Below are 19,741 nucleotides of genomic sequence, written 5' to 3'. Positions count from 1 at the left end.
TGACCCAGACAGCATCACTGACCTAAATTTTAAGGCTTGTAGGAAGGATAGGAGTTGGTGGCCTGTGGAAAAGGAAGAATACCCAGGCAGAGGGTTCAACACAGACATAAAAAGCCAAAACCTGATTGGTGCTGGGAGAAGCAGAGTGGAAGATGGGGAGTGGTGACCAGGAAGCTTGCTGGTCAACCAACTGATGCCCTGTAGACCATGTGCAAAAGCTTAGATTTTCACACTGCAGGGGAAGAAGATCACTGAAAGGATCACTTGATCAAATGAAGGAGGATGTGGCTATATTTATGTTTCAATTAGTTCTACTGACTGTGTGGAAGATGTGCTTGAGATGGGGAAGGCCAAAGGTAGAAAGGCCAGCTGGGAAGGCGTTGGAATAGTTTCATCAAAAATCAATGCAAAACTATATATGGAAAAGAAGAGTAAAATAATAGGACTGTTGAGCAAGGAAAAGATGAATTCTATTGTGGATTGTTTTGAAAATTATTAAAGAGTGAGGTCAAAAGCGATTTAAGGATGACAAAAACCAGGCTGGAGATCTGGACAATTTGTTGTTGGGACAAGGATTGGGGATTTGGAATTTGTTTTCTTTCATGTCTTGAGTTTGATTTTCCAGTAGTCCATCCAGGATGAGTCTGGGCAGAAGCTGAGGTAGAAAGGTCTCTGCTTTACATGGATGCTGGACTCAGGAGACTGGATACAATCATGGACTGTTATGAAGACAAGCCTGGTGACAGATCGTGGGAGCATACCATCATTTATGGGACAAGTAGAAGAGGAGATTCCTAAATAAAATAGTCACCCAGGATAGTCACAAACACAGGTCGAGGACTTGTGCTTGCTGATAGGGAAGTCAAGAAAATGCAACATTAAAAGGACATCGTCATACACAGCCAAGATGCCCAGTAAATTAAAGCCCAGAGTTTCTGCAGTGGGCAGTGGTGAGTGCCATGAGCATTTGCCAGAACAATGCCAGTGCTGTGTTTGCATGGCCAATTAGATCTCAGGGTGTGGGTGTGGTGATCATTTCTTTTCATGAAATCTGGATAAAAAGACAAGGAGAATGAACGTAGTTTAAGGACATGAAAACAAGCAAGCATTGTTTTTAGGGTGAATGAGATTTTGGGGGCAGAGGGAAAAAGATGAGGAAAAAGGGAACGATTGAGTGTACAGAAGAAAGAATAGATAGCTGTGGCCAGTTCCTGAGAGAGTGGATAGCACTTCTGAAAAGGCGTTAGGTAAGGTCTTTTTGGAGAACAGTTTTGAATCCTCTGAGAAACAAGAGAAGGAAGAAGGAATGCCCTTGAAAGTAGAGAGTGGATGAGTATGAGTGGGTGTGGAGTTGAGAGTAATCATGTTGAATGGCCATAGTTATTGAGTCTGGGATAAATATTATGTCCTGAGACTGAAGAGGTGAACGTTGACACAGATTCTGAGGAGAAAAATCGGAAAAGTTGGCAAGCACAGTGACAGCCATTACTGAATGGCTGTGCCAGGCTATGGCACCTGGGATTCGAGATCATGGGCCAATGCTGTGAGTGGTGGTCAACCTAGTCATGTAGCCCCCCCCCCCCCCCCACACACAGCACTTTAACAGAATCAGTGAAAGCAGACTGTAGTTCTGAACTACAGTTGGGGTTTTTCAAAGGACATGTAAAACACATATAGAGTGTACAGGAAATCAGGATGTTGGAAAGTCTGATAAGGAAATTGGAGTTTCGTGTTAAATAGGAATCAATGGTGCTGCAGAAGGAGCTGGTATATGAGGAGATCTGAGGTAGAGGGAGGTGTGAATAGCTGAGGAAATCTCTGTAGGGCTCAGGGGAGCAGGGCAGGAGGAGGGCAGATGTAGAAATATAGAGTCCCATACAATACGGTATTGTTTGTGTTCTACCTCCTAGCAACTGGACCAACATTTATTTAAGAGGTAGTTATGTTCCAGGCACTGTGGTGTCTTAGTGCATTTTCCGTGGCTGTTAAAAGAACACTGAGGACAAGATGATTTATAAAGAGTCGAGATTATTTTTGCTTCATGATTTCAGAAGCTGAGAAATCCAGGAACATTGTGTTCCTCAGCTTTGGAATAGCTCATGCTGCTTTGAAATGCTGAGAGCAGTTGGACATGTACAAAGCAAACAAACCATGCAGAGTGTCTTCATTTTATAACAACCTATCTCATGGTTACTAATCCAGTCTTGAGAGAATTAACCCAGGCCCCAGGCACTAATCTTCCCTAACAACTTAATCATCTCTTAAAGACTGCAGCATCTCTCAATGCTATTAAAGTAGGAATTAAATTTCTATGAGTTTTCAGGGGTATCTAACCATGTTCAAATCATGGCAGCATGCACAGAAACAGGCAGAAAAGAGAACCATGGTCCCATTTCACTGCAGTGCATAGACGGTACAGTGTATACAGGTCAGGCAATGGCTGTGTAAAGTGTGGGTCTTAGGTCTCCTATAGGTGTGTAGTCTCAGTGAGAACAACGTAGGCTGTGATTGCCCATCAGTCTTCCGCTCAGCAGAAATGTTTTACTGTGTATTCCTTCAGCCATGGGTACAGAGAAAGGTGGAGGGAATAAAGTTTTCATTTGGGCTATTTAAACTTCCTTCTAGTCTGACTTCTCAGCTGCCTTCTATCTGGTCAGATGACACTAACATGTTAATAATAGCTTCAGAAATAGGCAATGACTGCAGAGAAGTTAATTTCTCACTTACTTGAAGCCCTGAACAGGGCAAGGACTTCCGTTCGAAGCAGTGACTCAAGACCATAGGGAAATATTGACACAATACTGGTAATTTTCAGATTGTTTTCCTGTTGCTGAAAAGCTTTTTAGACCTCTCAGGCACACAGAACACCCTGAGATGAGCCCCTTCCATTTGGGTTTGCCGTTCTACCACGCCTGCCATTCTCGGTGGGCGGTGATGTCCCCAACCACCTCCTTGGCACGATCACCCTGCTCAAGGTGCTGTGGGTCATCCTGATCATTGCACTCTTACTGAAGGCTTGTGGTCACCTTCCCTGGAGACTTGCTCAATCTAACACTCTGGATTTCCAAGGCTGTGACCCTTGAACCCTTGAACCCTTGACCTTTCCTGCATTTCTATATCATCTCCAATGAATCTAGCCCCAGAAGACCTCAGCCTTTGTATCTCCTACAGACCTAGAAGCCTCCTTGAACCCATTCTGTCTCCTGTGCTAACAACCTCCATTTAGTGGGCCCACCACTATCACATCTGGAACCACAAGCGCTCCCGTTCCATCTCTGAGGCCTTTCATCACACATGCCTCGTCGGAGAAATACTTTGGAAGGAAAGGGATCCAGAGTCATGATTTTTAAAAGTCGGGCAGAGTGTTTGTATTTCACTCAGTGACAATACCTGGGAGAAACAGTTTAAAAGGAGGAAGGGGCTTATTGTTCAGGGTTTCAGAGGTTTGGTCCGTAGTTGCTAAATCCAGGGCAGTGGGCTGTGGTGAGTCTGAGCATCATGGTGAGGAGGAAGAGAGGAGAGCAGAGCAGCCCACCACAGGAAGCAAGAGTGAGGGAGGGACACAGGACCAGGTGCACCCTTCAAGTTCATACCCCTTGTATCACCCACTGCTTTCAACCGGACCCCACCTCCCAATGTTGGTACCAGCTCCAAAAACAGTGACCCATCACATGGGTGTGGGGGACAGTTTGTATTCAAACCACAGCATGTAGTGAGTAGACAGGACATACTCATTTCTCTTCCAGTGATGCAAACACATCAGCGGCAAAGCCAAGAAGCCAAGTAATTCCTCCGAATTCTCTCTTGCACTTGCCTACCTGTATCTTCTACAGCATTTGAGGGCTCGTTTTACCTGCGGTGAGATTATTAGTCTTGTTGGGACTGTATGCCAACTTAGAGGTTCTACACCTATTATCTTTTTAGGACAAGTTTTTATAGTCTCACCAATGTGTCTAACCCTTTTGACATTGTAACACTACCTTGTCATCTAAAAAAACCTGGGCTTGAGAACCACGCAAGTTCTGAAAACAATTGTAAAACATTTCATAATGTTTTAAGGACACTGATGACTTTGTATTGGGCCCCATGGAGAGCTACCCTTGGCTGCATGTGGCCTGTGGGTTGCAGATTAGGCACGCCTGATAGATAACTCCAGTTGGCTTTGTCTAACTTTTGTAGGCCCTCGATACCTGTGCCCTTCCACCCTCACCTCAACACATAATGGTCTGGATGCCACTTGAATAACTAAGCTGTATTTTTCAGTCGCTTTGTCATAATGAAAGTGGTAGTCCATATAGAACAAGATTATTTTATTATAAAAATAAGGGTGCCTTTAGTTTTATAAAGATACATAGGATCAAACTAAAAATAATTTTGACTACATCTCTTACTGATGTATTTTCCTCTATTGTTCCACGAAGCCTCTTGTCACAGACGTATCACCTGAGATTCTCCTAGTAGAAAGCATTAGAAGGTTGTGGATTCTGTGGTCTGTAGCAGGAGTGGCATACACTAGCTCTATGTGTCTGTGGATTCCATGTTTGCAGGCTCAGCCAACAATGAATATAAAATATGTGAAAAACATTGCACCTGTACTGAACATGTACAGGATTTTTTCCCCCTGGTCATTTCCCCCTAAGCAATACAGCAACTATTCTCACAGTTAAGGGATTATAAGAAATCTAGAGAAGATTAAAAGTGCATGAGAGGATCTGTGTGGGGTACATGCCAGTGCCATGTTATTTTATGTAATGGACTTGAGCATACATGGGTTTTGGTACTCATGGAAGGCTCTAGAACCAATCCATTGTGGATAGTAGTTGACTGGAATTTATTGCCCAAACCAACACCACTAGGAAGAAATGATGGGACCACCATTAGTCTTTGTGCCAGGAGAGTAATTATGCCACTGGTGATCCAGTTAAACAATGTGCATGGCCACCTTGCAGAGCAGAGACTGTGTGAGTTCATCAGACATCTTTATGTACTTTCGAGGTTCTGGGTTTGATTAGATTGTATGGGAAAGTCATTTGTGGGGCCATTCAGTTGATGGCATCCGTGGATACCTGTTTCTGGCATTTGGTAGTTATTTATCGAGTTAATCTTGAAGTTGCTTCAGGGAGGTTTGATGTGATTTGACTCCACCATTGTGTCACACCAAGGCTGACCGTGTGCTGTGCTCTTCCAGTGAGTTCTAACCCTGCTAACCTGCCATTTTACACTGATGCGTCTAATGCCTGGAATTACTGCCAGTGAGCTTGGTGATGACCGTGTAATGGGTCCATCACATTTCTACTTTTACTAACTTTGTATTATTTCAGGCAGCACATGGTTAATTCACAGCATATTATTTGCAGAGCACTCCTAAATCACTGGTATAAAATCAATCTGTTAGTGAATTTTTGACATAAATAGACATTGAAAAAGAAATTCACATTTAGAGTCTTAACGGAATTCTGATTGCAAGTCCTCATGGTTCCTTATGACTATTGCATTAAATGCACAGGCCTTTGCAGCTGAAAAGACAGGAGGCACAGAGAGCCCTCCAAGACAGTCTGTGAACACAGTTAAGGCCATGTCTTCACTCATTGTCAACTGCTGCTTGACCCTCAGCATTCTCTTGCTTGCATCTCTGACAACCAGGACCTTGTCTGGCATATAAAAGGAATGTATTAGATATATTTCTTTAATGAATGAACAAATATTTTTATCATTTGCTTTAAGATGTTTATGTCATTTTTTTTTTTTGAGACAGGGGTTCTTTGTGTAATTGCCTGGATGTCCTGGAACTCACTCTGTAGACCAGGCTGGTCTCGAACTCACAGGGATCTATCTGTCTCTGACTCCCAAGTTCTGGGATTAAAGGTGTGCACCCCCACCGCCTGGCTATGTCCATATTTTCAGCCCTGAACACTTTCTGCCTAATATCTTTTTACCGTGATAGTCCTGTCAGTGTCTCAGAGAGGCTTCAACATTCCTGGCTTTCCATAATTGCTTAGTTAATCCTCAAGTTCTAAAATCTTATCAGTGGTGGTACTAGTATTATTTGTTTTGGTAGAGCCTTGTGCATTATTTTATTAACTATACAGTTATATTTTCCTTTTGAAATCTCTATGTGTGTGTGTGTGTGTGTGTGTGTGTGTGTGTGTATGTGTGTTTGTGTGTGTGTATTCACATGTGCACGTGGAGGTCAGAGTCAACCTCTTGGAGGTGCATAGACTATGGGCCTCATCTGGTGACATCAAATGTTGTTTCTCAGGAGCTGTCTCTTGCTGGGACCCAGACCTTGCTGATTAGCCTAGGCTGGCTGGCCAATGAGCCACAGGGATATGCCTATCTCCATCTCACCAGCATGAACCACCATACCCAGCTTTGTGCGTGCGTGCGTGCGTGCGTGCGTGCGTGCGTGTGTGCGTGCATGTGTAGGGTTTGGGATGAAATTCAAGTCCTGCATTTGCAAGACAAGATTTACCAGCTGCTCTATCTCAGCCCCTCCTGACCTTCATATTAGCCCTTGGCTTCTCTGTGAGTCATGAAGACATGTGTAAGCCATCTGCGTTTTTTCCCCCTCCAGCTAAAGTTATGGGTAGGATAATGTTTCCCAGTTTCCATTTAAAACTTATTTTTGTTTATGCATTATGTGTATGTGGATGCGTATGGAGGGAAGCCAGCATGGGGCATCAGACTCCCAGAGCTCGAGTTGGTGTTTGTGAACCACATGACATGGGTGCTGGAAACCAAACTTGGGTTCTCTGGGAGAGCAGTAAGGGCTCCTAAGTGCTGAGCCATGTAGTTAAGTCTTAACAGACCTTTCTCTGTTCATAAGCTGTCTCTAGCAAGATGGTTTCAGGTGGAAATTTTGTCTATTTCATGACTTTCATGTAGTTAAAAAGGGAGCTTTTTTGTTGTATTGAGACATTTAATTATAAAATCTCAAGTCAACTTCACTTTAAAGATATTTTATTTTAATCATGTGCATGTGTTCTTGTGTGTGTGTGTGTGTGTGTGTGTGTGTGTGTGTGTGTGTGTGTGTGTGCTTATGAGCACAGAGGACCACAGAGGCCCACTGGAGCTGGAGTCACAGGTGGTTGTGAGGACCCTGCCATGAGTACTGGGACTGAGCTCGTGTCTTCTGTAAGATCGTTACCTGATCCTAACTGTGAACCATCTCTAGCCCCTCTGCCCCATTGTGTGGTTCTTCTATTGATGCCACCTCCCTGCTCATTGAATAGATAAGCTTTCTGAAGAATGGAAATAACCACACCAGGCAAAGTTTATCTTTAGAGAGGCTTACTCTCACCATTTTCCTTCTCTTGGGTTTTATTTATAGAAAAAAAGCATACTCATCTCTCAGAATACTTGAATCCATAGATTTAACCATTTTGTGGGACACTTCTGATACTAATAATTTTTAGTTCAGTGTTTCTCCCAATATATATTTCTTTTCTTAAAATTTTACCGTTTTAACCTTGTCTCTCTTTTTTAATTTGTCATTGTAAATTGGATTCTGCTGATCAGAATGGAAATTATATTTTCCCACAAGACACCCTGCTGTCTGTGACACACACATGTGACCCCCTCTCACACATGTGGCTGTACAAACTTTTAAGAGAGGATTGAGGCTAAGTCTTCTGTGTCTGATGACAGGATCTTTGGTTTCCTTGTCATGTCTCTTAAGAAACCGAGTCCTCTTCCAAGTGGAGCTGGCCATGATATGAAGAATGAGCATCTAGAAGCAAAAGGAAACCATGTAGAACTTACTTATCGTCCTTTGCCGTCTGCCTTACATAGTTTCAGTGTGAACCAAAACCACATTTACGAAATAAAATACAGCAAGGGTAGTGTTCTAATTTACTCCCATGCCAGTGTAATGGATAAGCCCTGGGTAGTAGTTCTCACATAGACCACTTCCTAGAGCAATACTAGTTGTCTTGGATTTTAGTCATTATCCTTTCCTCATATAAAAACAAAAAGGCATTCTATAATGGTTTATCCTAAAGGTATTCTTGTGGTGAAAATGAAGCAGAGACACATGAATTTCAATTGCCAATGTACACTGACTCATAATGTTTATATTTCAGGCCAGTTGCTCCGGTTAAAAATGTTTCGTGAAGACCATGGATCATGGATGACGATGTTCTTCAGCACCATTCTGTTTCTTTTCCTCTTCTCTCACATATACAACACAGTTCTGCTGATGGATGGGAACATGGGGTGAGTCATTGCCTGCTCCCCTTGTGCTGCGCTCAGGGTGGACGTGAAATTCTCAGAACTCACCCAGCGCTTTCAGGTGTTCAAACGTGTCACTTTGCAGACACTGTGCCCTCAACATGGATAATCTGTGTTTGTCTTACTTAGGACATTTAGAACCTTTCTTCTTTTTCAGAAGATGAGGCGTTTTATGACACTGAGGCTTGTTCCTTATTTTTAAAAACTTTTTGTGGTATAGTTTTAGGGCAGACATCAATTTTATTATAGTGGGAGAGAACATGAAAGTAAGGAAATGTCATGGGTGTGACAGGGCTGTGATGGGCTCCAGGTTTGCAGTTCAGTGCTCCACAATGCCTAGCTCAGGAAAGATCTTTGATATTGGTAACTTTTTTTTTCTGACATGGTCAACCAGGCTGGTTTTAAAGTCATGATCCATGCCTGGTGTGATAGCATAGAAACAAACAACCAAACAACCAAACAACCAACCAAACAAACAATACCTCTTTCTGACAGTTTCAACAGAGAGAAACTGGGTCCTGTTTGGACTCCCTGGATCAAATGCAGATGGAGCACCACCCTTAGCGGATTACAGCAGCAGGCAGATTTGCTGATAACCTCATTGTAGAGTTTCTTCCAACTTCTTCGGCTCTTTGGTTGCAGAGCAAAGCCCAGAGGCCAGTCTTTGAACACAGTGTCCTCTAGCCTTGCTTCCAGTTGAGTTTTAGAGGCAGAACATTGGAGATTGCTTCATCTTACAGTCTTAAGAAGTAGCTGAGTACCAACAACAAGCCATTTATGTATTGGGCACTGAGATAAGTGCTAGGGAAGGTGTCTATCCTCACTAGACTATGGCCTCTCCCTCTAGGGTACAGGCTAGCTAAGACCTCCACCCATTTCTGTTGGGTGAGGTGGTTTGGATGCTATATACAGACTTTGGCTGCCACTGTTGAGTGCTCAGAGTGAAGCCCATTTAACATCTTACTGCTTCTCACCGTGAAGGGGTTGACTAGTGATGGAAAAGTACATGTTTCACAAGGATTATACTTTACAGGAGCAAAATCCCTGAATGGTTTTAGATCAAATGTTCAGGCCTTGGAACACCATTAAATGTGTTGTCATAATTATTTTTGTATCCAAATAATGACATCGACAGTGGGTTTATTTTTGATGATGGGGTTATAGGTTCCCACCTGGCTTCCTCAGAATACTCCTCGACTCTGATCCTGGGATAACAGTGCATAGTGACAGCCTGGAATTACCTAAGGCAACCAGAGAGAGGGCTTCCTGTAAGACTCTGCACTTTCAAAGCACTGGATGGAGCCTAATATGATAACACAGGCCTATAATTCCAAGTATCTGGGAGCCTGAGGCAGGAGGACTGTTTATATTTTTATATGAAGCTGATAAGGCCTGTGTTAAGGTTTTAAGTGAGGATAGAGAGATTTAAAAATGGTAAACTGAATGCAGTAACATGTAATCCCATGCACAGAGTAAAACACTTAGCAGCTAAATCAAAATAATCCTAAAGAGGGTGCACAGCTGCTGAGAACTTAGGATCGGGCGTGAGGTCTCTCAGTTCTAAACCTCACACTGACCCTGTGCAACAGGGACTTTTGTTGTTATTAATCCCACCTATCAAGAATAAGACCTCTACCACAATTCAAAGCCAAATTTGAAGCAAGCTTTAATTAAATACTGGCCAGGTGGGTGGGCTCTGGCCAGGTTCATTTCTAGGTTTCCAGAAGATGGCCCTGAATCAGGGTTTATAGCAGCTTAAGTATTTCCCATCCAATCAGAGGCATGCATACATCCTGACATACCTCCAGCCTACATCCAATCAGGGTAAACATACATCTTGACATATTTCCTGCCTGAGAACCTCCTGCTCACATGTGATCAAGCACATCTAGTGCAGATGGGTCAAACAAACTTGTCGAGGGCAGTGAAAACATGTGGCTTGTTGTCTCCATAAACAATAGCCTCCTCCATTTCAGGAACTCTCTCTCTTTGAACAAGATGCTTGCCAATCAGAGACATTTTTGTTTCATGGATCTCTTAGGCATAGTAATTAAACCTTAAAATGTAACTTTGGCTCTCAAAATTTTCTCCATTTTATGGATCAAGAAACTGAGAATTGCCCAAGTTGCATTCTAGTTAACTCCCTATTCAAAACAATAATAGAGAAGTTGACCTATTAAGTAGTGACTTCTAAGGGCCCATTGCCTGAAAGGCTAGCACAGAAGTCCATCAAGACTGACCCAGTGACTGAGTTCACTACATCCCTGTTAGTCTTCTCCGTACTTTAAAGCTGACTTTGATAACCAAAACAAATAGGAGGTATGTGTAGTCACTAAGTGAATGGTTTACAGTTTATATGTAGTATCTTACCTAAACTTGTGGTTCCCTTTTATTATCAGATTGAATGCATTATTAGAGATTATGGAATATTTGAACTCTGGTGTGATCCTTGACCTCTCCAGTGACCCGTCTCACATTTGCTAGGAAAGAACCTTCTGAAAAAATGTCACTTGAAAAAAAATACGTAGCAAGAGACAAATTGCTTAAAACATCAAACGGCCATTTCTGAAGGCTACACTGCCAGCGTTTATCATGTGTGCCGTGTGGCTGAGCGAGTACTTCAAAGCCTGTTTGTAAATTTGCTGGACAAATCAGTTCCCAGAGAAAAGGGCTTTGTGTGCTTCCGGGGTTCTCCGGGAGGCATGGGTATGTGAGGTATTGATTCATCCTGTGTCAGACAGGAAATGATGGAAAGGACTGGGGGCATGTGGACGTCACAGGAGACTGGCTTATGCCAGAGGATTGCTGCTAGTAGAGAACTCAGGCTTCTTCACACCGAATCTGGTTTGCACGGACAGTTCCAATCTGCCCTGGCTTAGGGATGCTTCTAGTAATGTTGGCCTAGACCCATTCCCAGAGTGTTTTCTGAACCCAGGAAACCTAGTGTGGCCACTAGACCTGTGTTCATATGTTCTGGGACTTTCTAGAATGAATGCTTCGAGACTAGAATATGTGTTGAACATCGGTAGGGTTTCAGAGATTTTTTTTTTTTTTTAAAAGGAGGGGGGTAGTTCTAGCTTGGTCTGCTTTTAAAAATCCCCAATTTAGAACTGAGTATAGGGCTGGAGAGGTGGCTCAGAGATTAAGAGCACTGACTGCTGTTCCAGAAGTCCTGAGTTTAGTTCCCCAGCAACCACATGGTAGCTCACAGCCATCTATAATGAGATCTGGTGCCCTCTTCTGGCATGCAGGCGTACATGCAGGCAGAACACTGTATACATAATAAATAAATAAATCTTAAAAAAAAAAAAAAGAACTGAGTATAAATTGAGTACAAGCTGAGGCCCACGAACCCCGAGTACAGAGAACAAGCTCTGACCAGAACTTGCTGGATCAGAGGTAAATTGCCCGGCTCCTGTTTTCGCCCAGTTGAATTCCTGAAGCAGACATCGATTCCTAAGGTTTTAGGCATCTTTGGGGAATGAACTGAGGTGCCGGGAGAAAGACAAAAGGCAAAGGAGCTTCATGGACCAAAAGAGCAGAGATTCCGACTATCACATTTCCTAGCATGGTGGGGAGACATCTCCATGCATTATTCTCATTCTACTCTCTACACCTCACTGTGCCCCAAATCCTGCCTGTCATGGCTTCTCTTGTCCTTCAAGTCATTTTTTTTTTCCCACCAAAATGAGTTAAAGATAATCTGAGTTCCCTTTATGTGCGTGCTGGAGGTTGTAGGTAACGTTCCTAGGCAGCATTTTGCCTTAAGCATTTTATAAGCAGTTTCTTTCTCTGCAATGGGGGTGGACCCAGTAACCTCTCCTGCTGTACAAATCACAGGACTGTTGGAAATATAACACGGCTGGATGGATTGTTAAAATGTGTCGCTGAGCTTATCCTGAAATAGGACAAAACATGAGGGGAAATGCAGAAGGACCTGAATACCAGGCAGCGACTTAGGGACTTGTGAGGTTTCAGCCTCTGGCAGAGACCAGGATTGAGGATTTGGGCTTTGTGCTGACTAGTTTTATGTCAACTTGACACGTGCTAGGGACATCAGAGAGGAAGGAGTGTTAATGCTGCTGATCAAGAATAAGACCACTGCCACAGTTTAAAGCCAAATTTGAAGCAAGTTTTCATTAAATGCTGGTCAGGTAGATGGGCTCTGGCCAGGTCCATACCCAGGGTCCCGGTAAATGAGCCTGAGTCACGGTTTGTAGCAGATTAAGAAGGAAAACCCATAATTCATTGCATCTTCCATCAAGTCCAATCAGGGGCAAGCATACATTGTGATGTACCTCCAGCCTATATCCAGTCAGGGGCAAATGTACATCCTGATGTACCTCCAGCCATGTCCAGTCTGGGGCAAATGTACATCCTGATGCATTTCCTGCTTGTTATCCTCCTGCCCACTTGTGATCAAGCACATCACTGCAGATGGGTCAAACAAACTTGTTTAGGGGAGTGAAAACATGTGGCTTGCTGTCTTACATAAACAATAGCCTCCAGAATTGTGGAAACTATTTGTCCTTGAGCAAGAGGCTTGTAGATCAGGGATATCTTTGTTTTATGGATCTTTTAGGCATAGTAATTAAAACTTAAAAATGTAACTTGGCTTTCAAAGGAGCCTCAGTTGAGAAAATGCTTCCATAAGATAGGGCTGTAGGCAAGCATGTGGGGTGTTTTCTTAATTAGCGATTGATGGGGGAGGGCCCAGCCCACTGGGTAGTGCCATCCCTGAGCTGGTGGTCCTGGGTTCTACAAGGACGCAGGCTGAGCAAGCTATGGGGAGCAAGCCAGTAAGCGGCACTCCTCTATGGCCTCTGCATCAGCTCCTGCCTCCAGGTTGCTGTCCTGCTGGAGTTCCTGCCTTGACTAGCTTTAATAATGAACTGTGATGTGGAAGAGTAAGTGAAACAAACCCTTTCTCAAGTTGCTTTTGGTCATGATGTTTCATCACAGCAATAGAAATCTGAACAGCTGGAAAGCAGCTGGAAATGAGAAATCAGAAGTCCTCTAGGTAGAAGATTCTGCCCTGTGGGACAGAGAAAGAGTGAACCGACACATGAGAGCAGGCACAGCCAGGCAGCTGTGAAGTATGTCCAACCTAAACTGTGCTTTGTGGGACAAAGCTCTCCCAGAGCACTCACAGGCACTGATGCGGTCTCGGGGTTTGAATGCAGCTTCTTGAGGAGTTTGAGTTCATGTCACAACCCTGGATATTTTCTTCGACCAATTTCAGACTCTTACTTCCCTGGAGTCCCCCCCCCCCCCCCCCGGGAACTTGTGTACTTCCCAGTTTATGTGCAAAGCAGTTTGATTTCCTCCTGCCTCAACTTCTGTCAACTTACCCGAACAGTCCACGAAAAAGGAGCCAAGCACTCATAGGCACCAGAAAGAGTATGGTAGCCACAGTTGAGAGTTTGTAGCCACAGCATAACAGCTGAAGAATAATGCATTGTTTATACATAGGGTAAAACCCCCAGAAAGAAAAACCTAGGACAAGAACTGGAAGCCATTTTCTTCCACAGTGCTGGGGCTGACTTCGTCAAAAATAATTCTAATTGAACCCTCCAATTCAGCTGTGTTCCACAAGGGGTCTTAAAACCTATCTGTTCAGGGTTGGGGTTAGAGTTCAGAACTCTTTTATTTGGGAGGAATGAGGAGAGATGTGTTCCAAAGTCCAGGCTGACATCTTACTGATTAGAAAACTAAGTATGTCACAAAAGGCTGGAAGCATGCTTGGTGTTTGGCTACTTCAGGCCCCTTTTAAAAGTATCTTTCTGAGTAACATTTTAGTAGCAGGATTTTTATACCAAAAACAGCCACTGGAGGGCAGCAAAAGACACCTTTTCAGTGCTGAGTGTTGCAAGGCGGAAGGGTTTTTCTCCCAGGAAGAGCGAGTGTGAACCTCAGAGAGAAGCAAGGAGACTATGACCAAAGAGCACGATCCACCCAAGTGGCAATGTTAGCATGAAACTCAATATTTTCCGAAATCCAATAGTTAAAAAGCAACCAAACAAATCAGACCGAGAAATCTGCCCCTTTCCAAATATCTGAATCGTGATGTTGACATTTTTTTTGTCTGTCTTATTGTTAGGGAAGATTTCTTAATTAAAATTATTTAAATTAAAATATGATTATATCACTTTCCCCTCCCTCCCTTCCTTCCGACCCCTTCCATGCTGCCTGCTCCCCACTCCTCAAATTGATTGTCAAATGATTGTACATGCATACAATAATTTATACATGCAACCTGCTGGGTCTGTTTAGTGTTGCTTGTGTGTATATGATTTTAGGGCCGAGGACTTGGTATTGGATAACCAGTTGGGATGCTCATCCCTGGGAGAGGCTAATTCTCTCTCTCTCTCTCTCTCTCTCTCTCTCTCTCTCTCTCTCTCTCTCAACATTCCTTAATTTCCTTTAGCTCACAGTCTAGGGCATGGGATCCAGTGAGGTTTTCCCTCCTGGGTTAGAATGTCTAGTGATATTGTCATTGTTCAGGTCTTGTTTAGGCAGTCACATTGTTGAGTATCTATGGGTGTTGTTGATTTTTTCTTACTCTTTGTCTCTTTGGGGGCCAGCCACCCAGCTCCCAAATAAATCACACACAGAGGCTTGTTCTTAATAATAAACGTCTAGTCTTAGTTTGGCTTGTTTCTTGCCAACTTTTCTTAACTTTAAATTAGCCTGTCTATCTTTTGTCTCTCGGTTTTTCCTTTTCTATTCCTGTATATCTTTCTTTGTTTTTTATTCTGTGGTTTGCTGTGTAGCTGGGTGGCTGGCCTCTGGAGTCCCCCTGCTTCTCTGGCTCCTTCTTTCTTCTTCTCTCCTCCCAGATTTCTCCTATCTGCCTGCCAGCCCCACCTCTCCTTTCTCCTGCTTTGCTATTGGCCTTTCAGCTCTTTATTAGGCCATCAGGTGTTTTAGACAGGCACAGTAACACAGCTTCACAGAGTTAAACAAATGCAACATAAACAAAAGTAACACACCTTAAAATAATATTCTACAACAGACGGGTGCAGCTTCTCTGTCACTTCTAGAAGGGACAGTTTCACAGCAGATTTCCTGGTCTGGTTTTACAATCTTTCCACCCTTCATCCAAAATGTTGTATTTAATTATGTTTGTGTGCATGTCTGCAGGTGAGTACACTACTGGTACTCAAAGAGGCCGGGGTGTTACCTCCCAGGAGCTGGAGTCACACTGAAACTGCCTGACTATGAGTGTCAGACACTGAACTCAAGTACCCTGTAAAAGCCTTGTGGGACCTTCCCTGAGCCATCTGCCCAGCCCCTAGGGAACTTTTTGATGAAATTCAAATAGCGAACTCTATAGCATGTACTTTGTGTGATGTGCTTGGCCTCCTTGTGATCTAGTACAGGCTCATATGACAGTATCTGTAGACCCATACATGCAACATGCTCACATGTTTATAGACCTATTGCAGCATTAAAAAGCAAATACTGTGCTTACCAGTAAGCATTCACTAGGCATTCACGTTCATTAAATACCCTCTGTGAATGGGAATGCTTTTCTGAACAGCACACTGTTTAGCGAAGGCTGCAAAGTTGATGTTTCCAGAGTTGATCACAAAGAAAATCTTCAGGTTTGTTTGTTTGTTTTTTTGCTTTTCCAGGTAGCTTATATATATAATATATATATTATATATATATTAAAATAGGGATTAAATATAGCATAGAGAAGACCTGAAGGGCAAGAAGACAGTGGTGCAGGCCGTTTTGAAAGTATTCGAACGTGAGGTCTAGCAAAAGGAAACAAGGGGTAGGCGTAATGGAAGTGGGATATTCCTCACACCTCCCTTGCCGCCTTCCTGAGACGTTCTCATGAGGAACTACCTGGAGACCTAGTCTGAGTGTGGTGAAGACCTGAGGAAGTGAGATATGACCAGAGCAGCTGGACTAGGGCGGGTAGGAAAAGGAAGCATTTGATTTTTTTTTTTTTTTTTTTGAGACAGGGTTTCTCTGTGTAGCTTTGCGCCTTTCCTGGAACTCGCTTTGTAGACCAGGCTGGCCTCGAACTCACAGAGATCTGTCTGCCTCTGCCTCTCGAGTGCTGGAATTAAAGGTGTGCACCACCAACAGAAGCATTTGAAATGGACACCTCTGAGGCCTAAGACTCTTGTCGCTGTGTGGAGAGAGGCAGCCCAAACATGCAAGATGACTGAGTGAGAGGAACAGGGGCCCGGATGCCGGGTGAGACGGTCCAAGGTCTCATTCTTCTTAGGTCCCAAGCACACTGGACCCGCCTTAGCCCTGAGACTCTCCTGTCTCTTTATTTTTGGAGAATGACCGGTACTCTGTCCATGAGCATGTCACACATCCCACCAGGAAAGACTGATCCACGGCTTCAGCTTCTCCCTGCAGAGGTGGAGGTGTCAGCCATTGTTTTCCCCAAGGCCGAGTCACACTTTAATAGAAAAAAAAAAAAATTCAGGGAGAACTTCCACTTTAGGCAGAACTTGCTTTTCTAAGTTTATTTCTTAGAAAATCTCAAAAGGGGATGTGTGTGTGTGTGGAGAGGTGGTTCGGCTGTTAGACACAACGGTTTCTCTTGCTGAGGACCTGGGTGCGAGGCCCAGCATCTCCATGTTGACTTGGCCATCTGTAACTCAAGTTCCCTTTTATGGCCTCTGTGGGCACCAGGCACACATGTGGTGCATGTACATACATGCAGGCAGAGCACACACACACACACACACACACACACTAAATACACCTAAACATCTCAAAAGTATTTTGAAATTCCTTACTTGAATTCTTTTCTCTTTTTTTCTTCGATTTATTATTTTTGTGTCTATGTGTCTATGTGTACATGGTTCTGTATGTGCATGTGTGCAGGCCCACATGTGTGCACATATGTGTGGAGGCTGGAAGTCAATGGTGGCTGTCTTCCTCATTCATTCTCCACTTTATTTTTTGGGACAAGGTTTCTTACAGAGCCCTAAACCCACCAATTCCTCTACGGTGGCTGGCAGGCGAGGCTCTGTCTCCATCTCCTGGGTTCTGGGCTTGCAGACATGTGCCCCTGTGCCATAGCTTTTTGTGAGAGCGCTGGGAATCTGAACTTGGGTTCTCAGACTTGTGCATTAAGCACTTTACTGGTGGGACCATCCACTCAGCCTCCTCTTTGCTGTTTTAAAAAAATAATTTTAAGCAACAGATAATCATCCTGTAAGTTTATGGCGTACAGAGTGATATCTGATACATCCGGTCACCACTAATCTAGAAGCAGGCCAGGAGCCAGGTGTACACTTTCACTTTCAAGCGCAGTGATTTTTATTTGTTGCTCTTGAGTGGAAAATTGGTTGGCCAGCTACCAGCATATACTGGAAGCTTCCTTCTGAGGAAGAAATATGTTTGTTTGTCTTTAATAGTGTTAAATCTATTTTGGAAAATGGTAAGGAAAAATTAAATGACCTTTATGAACACTTAGCTTTTTGTATGATTAGTAGTGATAGACTTAAGCACCAAACTATTGATTTGAGTTGTGATAAATGAAGGAAAAAGCCCTGACAATTTCCCAAAGTACTTAATAGAGCACTGTGTTTAGGATAAGTAGAGGTGGAGGCTGAGCCTGCCTGGGAAGCTTCACTGGGCAGCTGATGCATGACTGACTGCAAATTCTGCTGGAGTGGTGCTTTAAATAATCTGTTGGCTCCATTCTTAATTAGGCTAAATACTGACTGGCTCATACGATTAATTCACAATAATAGCACCATTAATTACCAAGGCTGGGAGTAAGGGCTAAAGCTGGTTGTTGAGAATGGGCGGGTGAGAAGGGAGATGAATCGAAGGGCTCAGTCTGGTCAATAGGGTTGATATTGTGGGGCACAGACAAAGAGAGAGGGGAGAGGGAGGAGAGAGGAAGAGAGGGGGAGGGAGGGCAGGGGAGGGGTACAGAGGGGGGATAGAGGAGAAAAGGAGAGGCAGAGGGGACTGACTGAGTATGAAGCATATGTGATAGGAGAAATCCACACTAGTGTGGTTTGCTGCTGTTGGTAGCCTTGGCTTTTCCATCTCTTGATTTTGATGGTACAAACGTAAACAGTGCAGGATAATGAGGTATTCCTATGCCCAGCCAGTGTTGTCTTAATTGATGGGTTCTTAGAAACTTATTGAGAAACACAGTCAAAGCTGTGTCCTTGTGACTCTCCAGAGTCCACACTGGCTTGACCAGAGTGACAAGCGTTCCGTGATCACTGTTCACAGCAGCTGACTCCAACCTCCTTAAAGATAGGGTTTCAGTTCAAGAGGGCCTGCCACTCAATATGTAGCCAAGACTGAACTCATAGGAATCCTCCTGTCTCAAGTTCCCAAGTGCTGAGATTATGTATGTGAGCCACCATGCCTGGGCATCATTAAATATTCTGTCAGTTTATTTCAGGAGAAAAGCTCTGACCCAGGAATTGGAATTATCGGGGTGATGGCCACATCTTAGCTAGTTCCTGGTGTAATAATGTGGGAGATTTACAGTGGAATATTTGTACCCACCCTAGAGTGCTGTGGCAAATAAGCCACGTGTGCAGACCAGCTGCTCTAGTGTCCCCTCATAAGGCAACTGATAAGGATTGATAAGGGTTATTTTTTTATCGTGATAGCAGAAAAGATGTAAGTTGCTTTCTCAGCCTGCTGGCTCTCAGGAAGTGTTAGTTTCTGTAAATTGATCATGGCAAAAAGAACATTGGTCAATATGATAACATGGCCTCACTCACATATTCATCTCCCTCGGTGCAGGGGCTCAAACCCAGGCCCATAAGCAGATTAGAGTGTAGCTAAGTGGATTGCACTTCCCAGGACTGAAAAGATTACATTTATTGCAAATTACCATTATTATCAGGAAGGTAAAACTGCCCAAATGAGCACCTGGCATCTGTAGGTCTCATTGAGCAGGAACTTATGTGTCTTGTGTGACCTACACTGATGTATACGTAGTCATAAGCACAGCTGACTTACAGTCGGTCACACAGTTCTGCCTGGACTGTGGCTGGAGCTGGTATCTATGAATAGGCACAAGCTGCCCTTTTCTGTCCATGAAAACAAACAAATGCAGCATTTCACTAGGGGTTTAAAAAGAAAATTGTGAATAGAGTAAGCTGCCAAGTGATTCCTTGGTAATTTTGATATTTTGAAAAGAGAAGGAAAATTTGATGGACTTATGGATGGGATCATGTAAATGAATTGTGTAACAGGCTGTGTGTGTATGTGTGTGTGTTATCTACAGTCCATATGATAATGAGTGTCTTTACATTCCATCTCAATTCCTGCTTCCTGGTGATGAACAGAGAGGAAATGATTACTTTCACTCACGGAAAGTTGATGTATATTTTATAGCCAAAGGCTCAAGACTTACCAAAATTATACAGTCTAATTTAACAAATTAATGAGACAGCCCTGTACCATCTGAGAACATGACATTTCTGTGACGAGTTAACACATTTGCACTCTATTAACCCCACAGGAACTCTCGAGGGATTGATGAGAAATAAGAAAT

General features: G+C 43.4%; 1 protein-coding gene across 1 annotated transcript in view; it reads left to right on the top strand.

Moving 5' to 3' along the window:
* The window catches only part of Tmem117 (transmembrane protein 117), a 458,729-nt gene that overhangs the window by 82,448 nt on the left and 356,540 nt on the right, over positions 1-19,741 (top strand). Inside the window, exon 2 of the mRNA XM_059247072.1 lies at positions 8,082-8,214. Coding sequence (XP_059103055.1) covers positions 8,082-8,214 — 133 coding nt within the window. The remainder of the gene's footprint in view (positions 1-8,081; positions 8,215-19,741) is intronic.

This window comes from Peromyscus eremicus, chromosome 20 (genome assembly GCF_949786415.1).
Source record: "Peromyscus eremicus chromosome 20, PerEre_H2_v1, whole genome shotgun sequence".
NCBI lineage: Eukaryota > Metazoa > Chordata > Mammalia > Rodentia > Cricetidae > Peromyscus > Peromyscus eremicus.
This window is presented reverse-complemented; position numbering and strand designations above follow the sequence as displayed.